The sequence below is a fragment of the Anopheles bellator genome, chromosome 1, assembly GCF_943735745.2.
Source record: "Anopheles bellator chromosome 1, idAnoBellAS_SP24_06.2, whole genome shotgun sequence".
Classification (NCBI taxonomy): Eukaryota; Metazoa; Arthropoda; class Insecta; order Diptera; family Culicidae; genus Anopheles; species Anopheles bellator.
This window is the reverse complement of record NC_071285.1, coordinates 55,492,378-55,512,336: the sequence shown is the minus strand read 5'-3', so window position 1 is coordinate 55,512,336 and position 19,959 is coordinate 55,492,378. Positions and strand designations below refer to the sequence as shown.

Sequence of the window (19,959 nt, the reverse complement as noted above, 5' to 3'; positions counted from 1 at the left end):
AGCATCGGATTCTGATGCCGCGCCCGGTTTCGGCCATCAACTCGTCCGCTTGGCTGTAAAGTCGACAGCGGCAGCTTCAAGTTACCGACCGGTGACCTTTCTAAAGGACTCACGTTCTTCGTGTCACATTTTCTTATCGGCGCTGGTTTCACGTTCCAGCGCTCCAGACGATCCCGAGACGGATCTGCACGATTAAGAGCGAGTCTCTTCTCAAGATTATGCAAATGGCTTGGGATGGAAATTTTTCGGACGGAGGAAAATCGATTAAGGGTTGCATTTGTCGCCGCCACGGAGAGACAGGCAGGGCGAGCTGCAGGAGTGACGGTCGATGTCAAATTCGTTCAACAACGGTCCCGTCTGGTAGCCACCTGTCGGGAAGTCAAAAAAATGGGGGTTCGGGTTTTTGGCCAATTTTTGAACGTTATTCGATAAGTCAGAGTGTCTCGCTTATGGAATATGTTATTTATTTAGAGATACTTTATCTGGTTTGGGGAAAATTTAGTCCATTTTGTTAGCCCAAGAGTACTTGACTTTCGGAAACGCAACTCAACGGAGCGCACAGCGCGAGATATCATGTGCCGTCTGTGCCGACGAAAGCATGCTTGAAAGCTGCAAGAATGCCGGAGTCGAGTTGAAGGATGCGAGTCTGAGATGTCTGTTGCTTGCAGACATTTTGCGATGCTTTCATCAGCCCGCCACCGCACAAGAGAGGCTACGAAATAGCTTTCTAGGGGCCAATTTCGGTTAATTTATTACCATTTTGAGGGGCAAAAGATTAAAATTACTTTCCCAGGGCCTGGCGTAAAATTGTAATCCTGTGGGATGCCTTACAAAACACTACATTACCGTGCGATAATTAATGAAGTGGAGATTGTTTTCGAGAGTAAAAAAAAACGCCCGAAACCACAACCGACCCGACGTTGGAAAATATATTTCCCATTTTCCGGGCGTGCATTTTTTTTCTTCCCCGTGGTTTCCCGTGCAATTTATGTTTCATTAGTGCGTTAATTAGTTTCGCGTGTTCCGACAAACCCGCACCGGGCGGTTGGGCATATGTACGGATTCTACCGCCGTCAATTGATTCATAATTTTACCACAATCCTCTTCTGGGAAAATTTGGCCCAAAACACTGTAGCTTCGTGCCGAGGCGCGCTCTCTCTTCCAGGAGATGCCTCAAACACGGCGGCACATGATAGAACTTTGGCCCAATAATCTTTCATCTTTCAGGGCGAAGAAAACCACTTAGAGGGAATAAATTGAAAAATTTCATAATTAACTTCTTTCGTCACGGGCCCGCCTGTCGGCTAATCGGCTTGCGGAATTGCTGCAGGGCGGGCCTTGTGAGAAGTTTTTCCGGGCCCACCACCCGGCCCACTCGTTCCGCCAACTTTGGAACTAGAAATTAGTGGACTCCTTCTAACAGCCACGGCGATGTGTGCACCGAGCGTCGAACCACCCGGCAGGGAGGACCGAAAAGTCAATCTTGTAGCAACCCGTACGCAGGAGGTTCCGCCAACCCCGGCAGCAGATGTTTCATTAAACCGTTTCTAAAATCGTCTCGGGAGCCGGCCTTCTTAATCAACCACGCTCGGAGGATAATTGCAGTACGCCATAATTTCCTGCGTTGCACAACTTATTCGTCATGACTTCCCAGCTCTGCTTAGCGTTGCGGCGAGAGGCTTGCCACGAAAAGAATTGCTTTGTCCTGGGACGAGTGTGAGGAGCTCGTAAGCCGACGGGCATCATCACAGGGCCGGAGTAAACAATATTAGCAGGCCGGGACCAGGCCTCTAGTTGGCCAACATTTGCTTCATCTTCTGCTGGGGCGTGTATTTAGCTGTCATGTGGGTTTGTTTTCATGCTCCCACCAAAAGCCACCGGCATTGACGGCTTCACGACGCGGCAGAGCGAATGCCAACCGATTGCTCCTTCTCCAGAGACAGCGAGCGCTGGAGGTCGATGGAGAAATGTAATTTATCACATCGCAAATTGATGGCTTACGGGCATGGCGCAGCCAGCCGGAGAAGAAGAAGCCGGGGACCGAGATCTTTGCGTAATCATGAAATTACTTTATAAGCTCCTTCTTGCCTTGCCAACGACTGCCGCCGCGCACAGCAACAGTTCCCGGTGAGTTTCGCGCAAGCAAACGTGAAACAATTTTCGTTGCATTAACGACGGGAGTAGTAGATTTTCCGTTGCTGATACACTCCGCCAATTCAGGCGGCGTCGGCGTTGCGACATCAAGCGTCACGCGAAGTGATGCGTTGCCCGGGGACCCCCCTTCGCGTGATGATGAATTGATATTGAAATGTGCGCCAAAAACAGCCAACGACCGGCCGAAACCGGGAAGCTCGTTTTCGAATTTTGCGAATGAACTTCGCCAAATCCGGGAAACCTTGGAGCTTCTTAACGTTATTTCGATTCAATCTAGCGCCGATTTGCGGGCCCGGGATTTAACTAAGCGAAGAGTGCATCGCCAAAGCATCGAAGAAAATTTTAATGGCGTTCAATATCGTTGAGAGGAAGCGATTATCTGCAACATATTGTAGAGACACCGACGGCCACTCAGAGGCAGGCCCCGGACACGAAAGCTCTTGTAACAACTTGTCAACGACCGCTAATGACCAACCACTCTAAAAGAGGGACCCAAGGGAGGCGATACAAATACAAATTGCCCCGTGGACCGTGGAGGGCTGCGTGACTAGACTACGGAAACGGCGACCAGCCAGGCTGTGTCCTTCGAGTGTTTCCGCGATTCGTGCGCCGCTCGGGCTCGGGGCACTCCCGAAAGTCCCCCGACGGTCGTGTGCATAATTTGTTCCGCACTTCGGAAAGTTCGAATGGATTGCGCCGGGCTAATTATACACGCCACGGACACCGAGGCTCAAAGCAAGCCCGAGTTGGGCATTATTGTGGGACCACACAAATGGCACATTAGTGCGCGGCGCGATCTGCGGTGTCGTCAGTCAGTGATTTAAAGTTTCTTGTAGCGCTTGAAAAACATGAATTTAATGACTTCTGAAATGCACAACGCTTTCAGCCGATAACGAATCCTGGCGGAAGGCTCGGTGGGCGGTGGGTCTGTCCCACGGATGATTTGTTCCACGGGGACAATTGAAAACCCGGAACACCATCGGAGGACCAACTTCAACACTTTAGTGCGAACCTAAGCATGCGCCAATCTACTCTCGCGGCAAGCAATTTGCTGGTGAATCAGCAACTTTCCTGGTCGGCCACCGAAGAATGTTCTGCGTTCCTTTTTACCGAACACACAGGTTCGTCATCCGCGATGATGCTCGGCGGGTGTTGGTGCCGAGATGCTCGAGAGACCTCGGCCCCAAAACAATGCGCATGGTGTAAAGATAAAATACCGGCCGAACCGAACTGAACGAACATGATTTTCCCGCAGTATTTTTTCCCTCCCCAGTTCCTTTCCAACATTCCAGAGGCCATGGACTCGGGGGGCCATGTGCGTGCCGGGAAAACTAAACCAATTTCTGTGCCAGCGATAGGAGCAGGACACGCACCGGAGTTCTGCGTGCGTGCGCTCGTTCGTGCATGGCCCAGCAGGTTTTTGTTTAATTTTACCCAGTTTTGCACAGTTTGCCCATCGGCCGTGTGTGGGCTCGCGGCCACGATCGGTTCCGTTCCGGTCGGTGATTGGATGTGGAGCGCTCTGGCGACCGTGCGTTTCGCGTACGTCTATCGGCCCGCAGCCCACGGCGGATGGATAGAATTTTAGGCAAAACTTCGCCCGTACGCATTTTTCCTACGAGCTTCGAGCGTTTTCCCACCAGTCATGCTGGTAAATTGATTTTCATGTGCAGCCACCGGTCGGTCGGACGACTGCGAAAGGTATTTGAAATTTATTCCGTAACCGAGCAGAACAACCCAAGCAGACCCCCGTCGGGCGGGCATACGTTAACAGGCGCAGGGCATTATTCAACTCACGGGCCGAATGGGCTGGCTACGTCCTTTTTTTGAGCCTCTGGGAGCCGTTTGGTTGGTTAAACGAAACAAAAAAAACAGTGAATGCATTTCAACGATTAGTTGCTGTTTAACAAATGAATCGTGATATGCAGAATCGGCTCAGCAAATAATCGGCTCGCAGAACAGGGGCTCGCAATAATGTTACACTCCGCGGTGATGCTGATTGTGTAATATTGTTTGTTCACAACTAAAAATCCTCCCATTGTAAAAAGCACCCAATAATGGGCCCGGCCCAATGTCTGCTCCGAAAGCCCTGTTCCCATTTTACATGTTCATGAATAAACTCGCAACATTTTATTCCTATCGCGGACCGGCTCGCGTTGTTGTGTGTTGTACACGAATCTATTCATTCACTATTGTTTGTGTCATTTACAACCGCGCATTTCTGGTTGCATTGCACTCTCGGGCGGTTTTTTTTTTCGGGCCGTCCGCCGCTTCCTTTCATCATTCGAGCTACTGTAGGTCCTGTAGGGACCATCATTTACATTTGTATCGGTGCAGTGCGCTCACGATGCGCTCGCTCGATTTTTTTTGCGACCCACACAACAGCGCTGTTCGTTTCGGTTTATTTCTGCAATTTGTGTTGTACCAAATTTTAAAATATCCACTCACATGTCGGCGGCGTCGGTGGCGGCCCTTTTTGCGCCCGCGTCCGGCTCCTGGGTCTACTCTATTGACCTACATCGAAATTATTTATGCTCGTGTACACAACAATACGACCGGACGCCGCTGCTGCGTCGTAACCAACCGAGCCGCCTTGTACACCGGGCGTACACTTTTATCGGAGTGGAATAATTAAAATATTTTACAAATTTGCATACCATCCCCTTATGCATCGCTCGGTTTGGGTCACGTGGAAGATACCTACGCGTGGTAACGACAAAATTGTTGAGGTGATTTACGTTATGTTTATGTATCTTTTGACTAGATTTCTTTCAGACCACTCACCCGTGAGTTGTGAGCCCCCCGGATGGCGTTTCACTTGCGTAGAAAGTATTTTCATGCAACAACCACCTTTTCCAACAGGGCTAAATCAAGTCGAACTTTTCCTCGTTCGATTCACATCATCCTAGGGTTCCGTAAAAAAAGCGCACCCTATTCATTAGGGTAATAGGATAGGCACCCGGGGCTCGAACAATAGCGTTAGCTCATATTTTGTTTGCCCGAACGTATGCACGACAAAAACTTTCAAGTATGTACGCAAAAAATGTCGCCCTGAAAAGAGGACCCGGCGCCGGACTGAAAGGAATTTAATGTTGCCCAAAACATCTCGAACATAAGCTTGTTACGGGGCCGGGATTTCGAAAGAGGCTGGCCACTGTCGATCGGAAAACAGCTCGCCTCGTGTGTCAACTTCATTACGGGTACGCAAAGTTCCGTGAATTACAACCCAGGGACGAGGCACATTTTTGGGTTGCAGCGAGCTGCCGTCAAACTTTTGGACCACATCACACAAAGAGAGAGAGAGAGAGGGAGAAATGGACGGGGACCTAGCATGTAGGACGTAGGACACTTCTTTCATCTCATTAACATGGTTCAACTATTTTTGGGTAAGCTGTTGTGCCCGATCGAATCGATAGAACTCTCCGGTAAAGTAACATAAACCCATGGGCCACGACACAGCGAATGCTAATGTTGTTCACCACCAACCACCCCCCAAAAAGGGCATCTCAATCAAAGAACACCCGCCGCCAAATCGATCCATTTCTAATCGATCACTGAACGAACTCAGCGGAGCCGACGAGCTCGAGAACACGATTCGGTGCCTCGCTGAACAAAACATGGAATTATGTTGCCCTTTTTTTTTCCTGAGGAGGTTATCCATTTATTTGGCCCGCCGAGTGGGAAGCAATGAAGCGTTCGCTCGGTGTGGTAATTTATGTCCAACATGATTAACTTTTGCCCGATGGCACCCTCGGCCCGTTCCATCATCGCGCGCCCGCCCGCGCGGACGTTCGGGGTCACTGCTGCTGCTGCTGCCGCTGCTTATCGGGAAATAATTTTCAATTTGGTAGTTCATAAATTTGTTTCGCTCTTTCGGCAAAAACTTGGCGAAGGGCACCGGCTTCCATTAGCCCGCTGGTGGTTGTGGTCGCTTCAGGCCCTTCTTAAGACCGCGACATTTTTCTCCGGCCAAGAACGTGCCCGTGAGCGCGTGTGCTAAGTGGGGCACGATTTATGTGATAAGTTTGACTTCGAACTCCTCCCCGAGCAGCAATCGATAGCGAGCAAAGGATAACCGCCCGACCGGACCCGACCGGCGGCTATCACTCTGGTCTGGTGACGACTGTTTGCGGAACGGCGAACAGGAACTGTGACAGCAGAGCGCCTTCTGGACACAGTCACACACAATTCACAGAGCTATCGACAGCACGGAGTTTGCGAACCGATAGACACAGAAGAGGCTGTAAATGATTTTGATGAGCAAAGTTTTCAACAGTTAAATCCGTATGCGGTGTTCCGTTCGGTTTATTGAAGACCATTTTATAGATCCCCTCTCTTCCGGTTGCAATCCGGTTCCGGTCGGACGTTGGTTGTTCCTCCCTCATGCCCTGCAGACGATGCGCCCCAGCGGAATGGCCAAACGCACGCCATACATCACCAACTCGAATGGACGTCAGCGAAGGCGATAACGCCTGCGATGCCGGCAATCCTTCGGCCCAAAACAAGAGTTTTCTTCGCTGTATCCTGATACTAGCTCTCGCTCGGTCATTTCCGATTCAAATTTGTATGAAAATCAGGCCCGGCGATCGTGTCCCTATTTAATGGACACACACGACAGGAACCGAGATGTTGCACAAAATTCCTACAAAACTGCTGACGGCGAAAACCCGTCCGTCCGCGTCCATTCTTTTCGGTTCCGACTGGTGGTGGTGACAGAGAAAAACATTTTCATTTCGGTGTCCACTTTCGGGGGTCCACTGTCCATTCGAAATGTTCCCATTCTTCCGCAACTTCGACGAGGGTCTCGACCGGAAATGGGAATCACGAATCGGTTTCCAATGGGGCCAAGGGGCCAACAGGAAGCGCACCACATCCATTCGGTGAGCGATATCGAGCCCGGAGCAAAGATGACGACAACGAGATAGCCCGGGGACGGAACGCATAAGAAAGTGTACATACGACGTCACAGGCTCGTGAACAGCAAGCTAATGGGGAAGTCCGACTCGACGGTCTAGGGATGACTCATACCGGAGCTGGCGGTGGACGCTGAAGTTGAGCCATTAAAAGGACAATAGACAGAGTGTATCAGGGACGGTTTAGAATATTTAAGACTCTTAGGGCTATTTCTACAACACACATATTTGCTCAGTTGACCAATTGCAACTCTGGTGACCGTATGTTTTTAGTGCCAATCTTGGCCCATACGGCAACATTTTCCTTGGGCATGATTGGGCAAACAAAGAGCTGGATTGATGGAGCCAGAATGGAAGCCCAGAAGAGAGGACGATAGATTGGCGCCAGCGACGGGACGACGTGTTACATTCCTGTGACAGATCGAACCGTTCGGCACCGAACTGACAAGCTCATTGTAACGTCTTCGTGCTGCGCTGGGCGTCCTTCGGCGCCGCTCCGGCAAGGTGACAAAGCGAACCGGGGTATCTCCTTGAAGTGTCCACATATCTAACTCACCTGCCGTTCCCACGTGGCACACACAATGGCCCCGGCGATGCGCATGTCATATACTGCGAGTACCGGTAGGACGCCGAAGCCACCGATCCGTAGCCACAGTCAGTGGCACTCTCAGTGGCTGCGTATGCTGCGGACCGGTTCCTCCTGAGCGAAATGTGGTATTTGCGAATAGGCACATAAATTAGCACAGATCGTACCATAAATTCCACGAGACAATTGAGTAAATATTTTAACTTTCCACATGCCGGGTGCGCAGCACACACCGAGTCGGGAGTAAATTCCTCTAAATCGTCCTCCTCAATCCTGGGGAAAGGATTACGGCCGGGGCCGGGAGCAAAGTGCCAGCAGCTCTCGGTGGGGTTACGTTGCGTCACAGGAGGCGAAACTTTGGGTGGCCATACGCAATCTCGCCCCACTCGAAGTGGCGGCACAACATTTACCTTTGCGACTTGTGCCCTTTGGTTGGACCACTTCCGGGGGCACCACTTTCGCGATCCGGCCAGCGAAAGTCGAGGCCATTGTCAGGGTTTGCATCCAAAACCCTCGCCTGGGAAGTCCACAAAAGTATTCTTCTTTCTTTAAAGTGATACAGGCGACATGTACACGGGAGGGGGGGCCTGTATCTTCGTATGTCGCAACTCGTCCCCCCGGTCGGCCAAGACCAGCTCCAGCGCTGTTCCGAAGGGTGGAACTTCTTGGAGCATCCAGAAGAGAAAGTTCGGTTGAAAATTTATATTATTACCGTACTGAACCCAGCCCCGCGTAGCCGACCTCCCCGACATTAAAAAGGACAATTGATGGCACGTCCAGGACGAGCCCATCCATCCCGGTTTTCTTTCGTCTGCCGTCTGCTAGCTGAAGGTGGGGCCAAAAAAATTGCTGCTCCGTGTTGCGAAGAATTATTCCGTTCGCACCTATTAAAGGAGTCCAAGCACCGGGAGTGGAGGGCAGGTCCACCGGGTCACCCCGAGGGCGCTCGGTCTAGGTCCACCGGAAGGATGGCCGTCGTTTGTTTCTCTTTGCGTTTTAGACACACAGAGAAAAAGTTTTCCACTGCACTCCTACTGCCTGCTGCTGCTTTAAAGTTCAGCGGATCGAACCGACACCACGGACCAGACCCACTGGTCGCCCAGATAAAGTTTAGCATCTTCTCAGACGACCCGAAGACCCGGCCCATCTGCGGGCCGCCCGCCTCCGCCGAAGAAGAGCCGACCATATTCCATTCTTCGAGGAAGATAAATGGTCGACAGATTGCAATTTATTTGCTCCGGTGCACTGATTTAAAGTGCGAAGAGCCGCCGGCTGCTACCCACTGCTCGGACCTCTTCTCGGACTGGTGAAACGACATTGAGTCTGTCCCGGGCCTCGGAAAGAATTAAACCATTTCACCCCAGCAAAAGAAACCAGGGGGAAACAACTTACATCCGATTGTCTTGTGGCTTGTAACCGGCAAGGGTACTTATTCTTTGGGCTTTGAATAATGGAATGCAGGCGCCCAGGATCCACAGGCATTTACTGCCACTTGTCTGTGCGTTGTCCACACAAAGTTGGTCACCTAATATAGACGTACGTATACCGTAGATTTGATGGCGATCAATTATTGTCGGATGCTTAGGAGTCACAAGTCGCACACAGTCTGGCCCCAGTAACGCGATAAGCCAATTAAAAGTCCCACTGAAGATTATCACTTTCTTTTTGTCGTCCCTTTGATGGAACTTTGGAGGAAAAGTTTCAATTTTAATTTAAAGCACGTAATCAAATAAAAGTAATCTCCCGGCTGAAGCGCCTGAAGATGAATTGGTTGGACCTACCTCACTCTTGCCCTTCGAGACGCAGTTGCGGACGTCGGAGCTGGTCGCATCCAGCTGGATGCTGTCGCGCTGAAATGGATGGAGAAGAAGGAAAAAGACATCTCATTAAAGTTGCTTTGACCGAGAACCCGGGAGAGCTTGAACTGCATTAACCCGCATAATCCTAATCTAGGAATCCATCATCTCCGCTTCGCACGGTCCAGGGCTCTGGTTGTGGGAGAACGCAACGCAATGTCATCGCTAATTAACGGCTAACGAAGATGAACTGTTTACCCGGGCGTTGGCAAATAAACAAACAGACTAATAACTAATGGGCACCTGAGCATACCCGGTTGGCATGCCTCCCGCCCACTTGGGACCTGCGTCTATGAATTGAATCGAGTCGTACGTCCGACAGACGACGATTGTTTTTTTTTTCTCTATCTCTCCTGGAGCGCCATTTGATGAAGAAGGACACTCTTCATTATTTAACCAGGACACTCTCCCACGAAACATCAGCACATGCAAGTTGATCACCAAAATGAGTGTTTCAACTATTTGTTCGCCCACTGTCTTATAACCTCCATCTTTAAATTGCTCAAAAAAGGACCGCTGCGGTGACGCTCGTTAGCAAACTGGCTTCGACATCATTAGACTCCGACACATCTTTATAAAATTGGAGCTCCCCAGACCGGCCAAGTCTGGGACAAAAAAGGACTCCCTATTTCTCCCCATCCTGAGGGTCGTGCATAATTGACAGGTAATTTACAATAAATCAGTGTAGCTAATTAAATTTTAAAACTTACTCTACCGTACCTACTCAAGCATTATTATCATCAGCACCATCATCATCGCCACCGACCTCCTCCGCCACGCGACATGCTCCGGTGAGCGCCGGAAATGTCTCCGAAGCGCCCGCGCACTCGCACACAGAAAGGGTTCCACCGACCGGCAACATTCCGGCGAGGGTTCCGATAGATCGGTTGAGTGAAAACCTTTTCGGCTTTCCGGCCCGGGTGCCCGGGATGCCGGTGTGTGCAATTTTTAGCATTACTCCAGCATTATTCACGTGCCTGTGACCTTCGGCCCCGACCGCTGCCGAACATGGTTTGGTTCGGTGAAAAGCACCTTATCGGCAGGACGCGATGAACGGCGGCAACGTTAATTTGTTCCACCCGAATGGCCATTAACCGTGATAGGCCTAACTGACATAAGCCCGGCCCGGGGTTTTGTGTGTGGATGTTGAAGGCCAACACCAAAAAAACAACGACTGGTTGGAGGGGTTGTTTTGTTTTGGGGTTCCGAAAAGTATGTTGACAGAGCGTATCCGGCTTGTCATAATCAATGTTACGCTCCGAATGTGCGGTGCGCGATGTTGGGAGATTTAAAGCCCCACAGCATGTGGTGACATCTGTCGAAGCCAGGGCCACAAAACACTTGAAATGTATCCCAATCATGGGCTCATTACCGAAAACCCGATAAGCCCGAATAGTGTGCGATGTTTAACAGCACATTACATCCGTCACGCACCATGGCACACCGACAAATGGGCCGGTTACGTCGTTTTAATCGGTGTCCCATTAATTTCGCTCGCAAAACGCCAAACGTCGAGCACAAATCGCACATTACTCAACATCGACTTCCGCCACTTGGCCAACGGCCGGGCAGGCAGGACGCCGCCCAACTGATTTATTTACTACACATTTATCCGGAAACAAATCTAAACTTCTGTCGAAATCGACGCCTTTGTTGCCGATTCCGATGCCAGCCACGTCCACCAGCGCGGGGTGGCCAGCCCTCTGCTATGCTGTCGCAAATCGGTTCGGGATCGGAGAGTGGAGATTTAATTAAAATCGGGTCCTGCGAGGGGAGACCTGAACCTACGAACGCCGATTCGATAATTCCGAAATAAAAATAATCTCTGGGCCGTTTCCGAGGCGTTTCCTCGCATTGGAAACCGCACCCGGTTTTCCTGCCGCCGAATACTTTATTAAAACTTTGTACAAATGCTGACACTAATTAAAATCGTGTTCTTTGCGCACCCTTCCTTGGGCTGGGATTTCTTAACGGGCCCCGGGAACTTTGTCCAAACTTCACCCAGCACAGGGGGGGGGGGGGGGGCGGGGGGTGAGGGGTATACGCGCCGTGTCCCTGAGGGCGTTTGATATTTTCGCCCAAACGCGCACACGGAGCGAGCGACATTTGTTGTACCGTTTGTTGAATATTTATTTGCGATTAGAAATTAGGAATTTCGTGTTGAACAACTCGCGGGCCGCGAGCAAGCAGATGTTTCGCCGGCACCCCTGGCCAGACACCGACAACGACACGATGATGAACCCGGGTTCTGGTTGAGTTGTTGTAGAGGGTTGGAATGAAAAATTGCACCAAAACGGAATAGGAAAACCGTTCAGAACATTCAAACGTGTAAGCTGCGGCGCGATCTTACACCGCTCCCAAGATAGGTCTTCAGCGTTAGCGTCCAGGCAAATGGTTGGTGAAGAAATTTTCCGCACCTTTTTGGCCGCCGGCGGAACCGGAATTGGATTAGAAACAAATTTTGGCACCCAAACTTTGACACGCACCTCCGCGACACCTTGGCCACTGGGTGGACTTGAAGGACTGCCTCCCTTCCTGATTTGTCGGCCAAGTATCGACGGGGCCATGGACGAGCAGGAATGTTCCACGAGTTTTCCGTGCGCCCGGCAAAAGCCTCTCGTGGGGATTATAAATTGAAATCATTAATTAGATGTGATTGTGATTAACAATCGTTGCAAATTGCGAACCTCCCTACCTGGGGCGGCTCCGAGACCCGGGCCTCGAAATGGTGCCGAAGAAATATGCTTTCTAATTACGCATACGCATTAATTTCGTGCTGCCGCCTGCCGGTGGAACAGACACCGGAACTGGGTGCGCTCCCGTCCGGAGGTCCTGGTTTGTAGGGTCTACCGTTACGCCGTGTAAGTGAAAGCGACAGTCGCAGGAAACAACATGTTTGTGCGCGGAGGCCTTTCTTGTTGTTCATTTTCAGCCCGCCAGCACCACAGGTTAACTCCGATTGCGAGCCAGAAGACTAGCGCTTGGCACCGTGTCTTGCCCGGGGGGCGCTGTTTTCCCGAACTTGTAGGCGTCTGCTGCTCGAGGACGCCACTTCACGCTGCTTTAGCGGGGGACCTCGCGAAAAAGGACCTCTTTTGCGCCTCGCAAGATACGGCAGATACTCGCAGAGCGATGCGTGTGTTGACAGTTTAATGAGGAAAATAAAATTTCCCCTTTCATCGGTCCGGCGAGAGAGGGCCAAAATAATTAGATCGCAATCAGTGGCAGGAGTGAGCATCGGCGTAGGAAAAACAAGGCGTAGGACCCGGTGGAAGGTGTTCCTTGTGCCCGGTGGCACTTTCGAGCAAAGTTTGCCGAAAAGATGCCGAAACACTCGGGCGGCGGCAGCATGCCACCCGCAGAAGGACCCCCGGGGGCGCACGCGTCTTTTCCATTTCCCACGAAGTAAAGATAAAGCTCCCGGTGGGGGGCTTAACGCACCGTGTTTGGCAAAAAACAGTGCAGGAAAAGGCTTGTGGGGGGCTCCGGAACAGATAAACGCGCTGTCGGGAGTGTGCCGACACGAAATTTGTCCAAATCATCGGCCTCCAAATAAGGTGGCCTTCGGGGCAAATAATTAATTACCAACATCACCACCATCGAGGGCGATCAGATAAAATGCGAAAATTGAAGAAGTGTCAAAACATAATCCATTAATCAAAGCAACCGGATTGCGAAACGTAGGGTCGAGGCCGAGCACGGGGAGGGCGGCTTAATTATTGAAAGCTCAACACCGGTATGATGAAAGAGACATTCCGAGTGTTGAAAGAACCGGCGACACCTTCGTCACACCGGACACAGTGGCCGTTTGCGGCAAATCCGCTTTCCAGTCGCCCCGAAAGCTACGCATCAGTGACTAGAAAGGGGAGTCCTTCCCTCGTAAGGACCGTCCCTCCTGGGTTCTGGTGATCGGATTAGGAATGATTAAAATTTCAACATATTTGTCTCAAAAGGCCGACAACTGCGGAACTGGATGGACGTTATGGGCGACCGCCGACAGGGTTTCCCCTTGATAAAACGGGAAGCTTTATTATTCGCAATTATTTAAACGTAACCACCACGCGCGGTGTAATCTGCTCGGAAAAGAGGATTTAATTGGCACTCAAGCGGACCGGGGGGGCCATCGCGTGTTTCGGTGGGCAACGATTTTTCGCAACGCTGAACGCAAAGTACCATCCCGAGCGCCATTTATAGAGAGGCTTACGCGCGCGATGCACCGATTCGCGGGAGCGTAAGCCTGGAACGCATTCCATTTGCGGCATAATTTGAGTGTTGAGTGCCTTCTTTCGTCCACTTTCATTAACGATAAAACCCGAACGGTGTGTGCTTTAGCGGGGACAAAACACATAAAAGCATGACAAGATTCGCCGATTCGCTTACTGGCCGGTTGTTTTTAGCCTGCGCCAAAAGTTCGGGAATCCGATTCGATAACATTTTTATTGCAATTTCCAAGAGCTTCGTTTCTTATTTATTTATGCAAACAAGTTGCAAAAGATGAGACATTGGGAAACGAATAAAAAGAATTTGGCCGGCAATCCGCTGCTCGGTTGCGACTTTGATGTAAGCAAGGAAAATGGCATGAAATTGTATATCGCTCGACACCAACGCTCGCTTATAACAGGCTGCCGAAGCTCGTAACATTCCAACCCATCAATTTGACGTTGAAACTCGACCCAACTGTGATACTTTAATCCAGGGTCGACCGTTCGGTTGAAGCATTGTTTCCTTGTCGCATTAAAAGTATCGCTGAAGAAACAGAAATGCATGCTCCACATATCCTCCGTTCGAGGAGATATGTTCGACCGGCTGAAGGCACAAAATGGCACGCATTTGTCGTGCTCGTCACCGTGTCGCCATCATCGTTTTCGTTTAATGGAATTTTCCGAACTCCGACACGCAAATTATGCTCGTGAAACGAAAGTCTCTCTATCTCTCTCAGCTCACGGGGGTGCAAATCATGCGATTTACCTACCCAAAGGCGCAGGTATGCGGCAACCGAGAGAGGGCTGAAATCCTGTCCAAATTTATGTTATCATTATCGCAACCTGAGCGAGCGAGACACGGAGAAAAAATACGCAAAGATCCTCCACACACACATAAATGGGGGCATAAAAAATGGAAAACATACTAATGAATCTCGGCCGTAAAACTCATTTTGACAACCGGGGCCCGCGGGAGAGCTTTGCCGGGAAATAAAAAGCCAACCCACCGTGTGGCGCGCTCCGGGAGCAATCAGTTAGTATGAACTGTGTCGCGGAGAAATCAGCATAAATTATGATTTACATGTTTTTCGGGACGCACACACCGGGCGGGACCGGATCGGTGCGGAGCATAAAATATTGAATTAAACCCTCGGCTCACAATCCTCGCGCGCGGCTTCATCATTAACATCTCGGTGGGACCTCGCCGTGGTGGCTGAGGACGCGTAGACGTGAGCAAATATTTGCTAAACTCCGGAGGCTCGTGAGCTGATGAGTGGTGGGAAATCAGCCGATGTCCAATGAATGGGCTGCCGAATTCCTTCGGGACACCCGGGTGGGGGCCACGGGAAAGCTTTATTCAACTCGGGGCAGTCGGGGCTGGCAAGACCAGGGGTCTCCAGAAGTTGGGATTGCAATTACGCATAGATAATTAACACATTTCACAGCCGGTCCCAGTTTGAATGTTTGGGAGGGAAGCCTAGCCGGCCGGCCGGCCGGCGAATGGTGTCCTTTTTCCACCGGCCCCCCCGCACACACATATTCACAGAGAGGGAGGCCGGCGCGGGGCAATGACTTCATCGTGTATTATGTATCAGCAATCAAGCGTGCTTCATTTGCATGTCGGTGGGCCTTCGATTGACTGTAACTTCCACAGCTGGGCTGGGGCTGGGCGGATTGACATTTAGATTTAGCACTGTGTCAGCCGGTTCTCCCGGGAACGTAGGGTAACGAGTCCTATTGACAGCATAAATGCAGCTTTTCCCTCGTGCAACTGCATCTTGTCGGTGCGGGCGTTCGACAGGAGTGCTGCACTTTTAATGCTACCGAGGCGAGCTTTCAATCGAATGCAAATTAAAAGTGGGTGCCGGCCATTGATGTTGCTCGTTCATTTATTAAAATTGTTTCTATTTTAATTCGTAAAGTATCATCGTAAGGTATTCGGCATCCGTGTGCGGGAAAAGCGCAATTTAAAAATTCATTTTCAATTAAGTTATACTCAAAGGGTTGAGTGACGCTTTTAGCCAAGCCAAGTTGCAAAGCTGCCAACACATCGGTCAAGCTTTTTAAGGTGCAACAAAAGTCGTAGAAGAATGCCATAAAGGGAAACTGATTGAACGAACACTTGCTATTGGATATAGTATCAGCTGAAAATCCAAATCAAAACGGATGTCAATGGAACGTAAAACAATTCCAGGACTTGTGCCATGAAAGCTCACCCAAACCGCCACGATGAAATGCATCGCAGTTACGGTGCTAAGGTGTTTGTGTTAGGCTCATAAAACGCAGGACATCCTGTTTGGCCAGCCGGACTAAAAACATGCCTACAGTCTCGGTACTTCTCCCTTGTGGCGGCAACACCGATGAAGGCCGACGCGGCAGGACACTCGAAATAACAATGAAAAAAAAGGAAAAACAACAAGGAAGATAGCGACCGGCGGACGTCCTAATTTGGCTCGAGACTCGACTCGACCCCCCCACTCAGACGGCCCTTGAACTTCAAATCGGGAACCCCGGGGGCCGCACTCGAGAAAGGCGTTTCGTTAGGCGTTTTCGCACTTCCTTTCTGTGCGCGTCTCATTTCGCGTTGAAGGACAAAAATCGAAAGTGAAGAAACGGGTGATGCTGGGCCGCCCAAAAATGGTGCCACACACGCCAAGGAGAGTTCCCGCGGGCCCATTGTCACCACCGGGGGCTCATCGGTTGCAAGGAAAACATCACGTACGGCGAGCGCGCGCCCAAGCTTGATGCTTCCTTAATCAACCCCTTCCCGGAGGCCCGTCATTATAAGCCGAAAATAATCAATTTTCAAGCAAAAAAAGCCCGATCGATGTGAAACAAAGCCGGAACGCGGGAAACAATGAAATTTTAAATTTACAATTGAAGTTAGGCTTTCCCCCCGGAAAAAAGGTGAAAGGAAAACCGACGGCATTACCATCGCCGCGCTAATGCTGCATCCACGCGGCCCAGCCCAAAGTCAAAGCCGGGGCCGGGAAAATCCCAAAGTCACACACAGACGCACCCACAGATATGGCCTTTTTTTCGTTTCGTTTCCTTTTTTTGTTGGCGCCACGGTTGGTTACTGAAAGGATGTTGGTTGGTTTGGGACGCTTCCACTTTTTTTCGTCAGAACTCAAACATGTGCGATATGCTAACGGGGCCCGCCGGCTGGCTAGCAGCCTGGCGCTAAAAAGAGCTAAAATTTTCTACTAAATTTATTATCGTTCACTCGCGAGACTTTCCATTATCCGTGTTTGGAGGGTCGTCGCTTTTTTCTCTCTCGGCGGTTTCCCCCGGGTGGCCAGCCCCGCGGAGTTTTCCCCTCGCTCAAGGGCGGACACCCGCGTCTGTCTCTGCGGCCACGGGAGAGGCTTTTATCATTTTCAGTTAATCCAACCAGCTTTGAGTGGGTTGCTGTGCGGTGTCATCCGGAAACAGAGACTGGCACTGGTAAATGCTTCCACCGTCCAGCACTGGGGAATCTGTGGGGATTCACTCTGTGGGGAGTTTCACTTTCGTACCATTTGATTTGTGATGTAATTGAGGAAAAATGTTTTCGTGTGCGTGCGAGTAATCGGTGCCAATCAGAGCACATCGAACCCCGAGAGGCTCAAAACGGTGCCCCGCATGAAGTCGTCCTTCGGCCCCTAGGTTTGAGGATTTGAATTCTTTATGCGCCATGCGTACACAGTGAAAGCAAACGCTCCGCAAACTGATGCTAAACCGGCAACCGTCGGAATGAAGAAGTCTTCGAATCCCCCCCAAAAATTCTTCGAATCCAGCATTCAAACATTGCTGCCGTCGACCATCATTCCTGTGTGGTGGCCCACAGCCTCATATTTCGGGGGTTCAGACCTTCCGCAAAATTTGCGAATAGACCGACGACACAATGGAGGTGGTCGTCGTGCACAATGGTCGTGAACGGCAACGTTTAAAACCCCACCAATATTAGCATCCTGGGCCTGGGCCCTATTTTTGTGTGCCGTCCGTCCGCTGTCCTTTGGACCGGAATAATCTCTGATATATTCACATCCTCCTGCGGTATCTGCGGTGGTGTTGCACGTTGTTGGTGCCGTTACACGCACTCCAAACGGAGCGACAGAGAGAGAGAGAGAGAGAGAGAAGGACACTTTGCGTAGGATACACATTTTGGGCCAGGCTGGATACGGTTGAGTGAAGAGATATTTTAAAGCGAACACCGAATCGTTCTGAAAGATTAATTTGGCATTCCGGACCACACAGGGAGGTGCACGTGTGTTGGGAAGACGATGAATCAAACAATGATAGTCTCACCGTGAAGCTATAGAGCTTCGGTGGCGCATGAAGAAGCTTTTAAAGTGTGGTATGTTTCAATAAAAAACAAAACCGAGATTAAAATAAGGCGATCCTGTGGTTGAAGATGATTGTGTGCGGCCGAGTCCTGACACATATTATCTCGGTGCTGCTAGCGCACATCATCATGAGCCTTCATTTGCATTTGAGCCTTCCGTTCAGGCAATAGAAAAGAACTGGCAAAGTTTAACCGACCACCGGCGTCAGCTAACAAGCCACAGCCGGCGTCGTGTCCGTCGGACAGAAAAGAGCCGTCAAAAAGCCAAACCATCTTCAGCTTCGCTCCATTGAACCCGCATAAGAGCTCACTCAGTCAAAATTAATAGCCACGCCAAGGAGCCTTCCACGGGGGCCTTCCATTGTCGGTCGGTTTTCTGGTTTTTTTAACCGCTTGGCCACGGTCTGGTCTGGTCCCGGCAAGTCCTGACCTCCGAGAAGTTTACTAGTTGCTTACGAATAAACAAATCACCTTCATCAAAGGCGCAAAGGATAACGATGCTGTATCACGCGCGTTTGGCGGTGGATCACGTACACATACACAGGACCTCGTCGTGTCCCCGGTGTCTGCAAGGAGCTCCTTATAAAAAGAGGGGAAAGAGAGAGAGCAAAAAAACGGCCAACGACTAACAAGCATCGCATCGCTTCTTTTCTTGTGCAATTTTAAGGAACACCCGCGGCGAGGCGCTTCTTTCTCTGGATCCGTTTCGTTTCGGTCCGATACGGTTCCCTCCGGGCTGACCGGGTTTCTAAGCCGTGAGAGAGCCAACCTTGCACCTTGCCCGGGGGACCCGGCACCACCACAATGGCTTATAATCGCGGGTCGAGGCAAGGTGGCTACTTCCGGTGGTGGTTCTCGAAAGTATCCTTCCGAAGCAGTCGCCGGATGATCCGGACCCGGGTGCAGATCCCCGGAAGATGTCAGAGCCAGCAGCGAGCGAGCGAGCGAGCGAAAGGATAGCATAAAATCGCCGAAGGATCCGTCCGGTCAACAAAACGGAGAACACGGTGAAACATTTCCTTTTGCATATCCTTCGGAGTGGCCGGCGCCCGGTCCAACCAGCCGGAAAGGTGCGAAAGAAAAGCTTCTTCCAGCTGACCGACCCGTCCCACCCTGGGGATAAGAAATCCGCACTTCACGGGCGCAAAACGGAATCGTCTTCAGCGGGCGAGCTCAAGAAGCTTAGCGTAGCGTCGGGGTCCGTTCGCTTCGGCTGCCAGCGACACCGCCGGAAGCGAAGAGGTCCTGCACTTTGCACCGGCAGCTGAGAGAAAAAGATGTTTCCTGTGGATTCCCGCTTCCTTCCGGATAACAATTGTTGGGTCTCGCTTCCAGTGGTGAGCTTACCCGTCCCGTGAGGCTCACATCCAGCTGCTCAGATGGAGATCTTTGGCGAGGAGGACGTTTGCGTTTAGAAGCGGATCGATCCGTTGGCCGTTGGCGCGGGTTGGACCAACAAATGGACACACGAGAGTTCGGACAACCCACCCGGGGGATTGGACGGTAGGCGAGCCGGGAGTGTTTGGGAAAAATAAGATGCAGTCCTTGTTGCTTGAGGCAAAAAAGAATGGCCGGGAACGAAAATAAAACGTCAGTAAAATGCATTGCGCGCTCCGTTCCCACGGGGTGCGGAAAGATCAGTACGGCCAAGAAGCCCGACTCCGACACGCTCAGATCTTCTCAGGATATCCCACCTATTCATGGTCCGCCGGTGGCATGATCCGCCAGTTCGCTAGGTTCCGGCAACAACCCCGATGACTTTGTGTTATTCGTGAGAAGGCTGGTGGGTCGGAAGCAATGGAGGGAAATAAACACTCCGTAAGTGCACTTGACGGAGAGTTTCTGGGGCTTTTTTGCACGTGTTCCGCGCAAAGAGAGACGTCGCAGGTCCAGACGCAGACAGTCCCAGACACAGGTAGTT

The 19,959-nt window shown here is 51.0% G+C and overlaps 1 protein-coding gene across 1 annotated transcript in view; it reads right to left on the bottom strand.

The window, feature by feature from the left end:
• Positions 1-19,959, bottom strand: part of LOC131215899 (semaphorin-2A-like) — a 153,900-nt gene that overhangs the window by 32,759 nt on the left and 101,182 nt on the right. Inside the window, exon 4 of the mRNA XM_058210295.1 lies at positions 9,435-9,503. Within this exon, the coding sequence (XP_058066278.1) occupies positions 9,435-9,503 (69 nt within the window). The remainder of the gene's footprint in view (positions 1-9,434; positions 9,504-19,959) is intronic.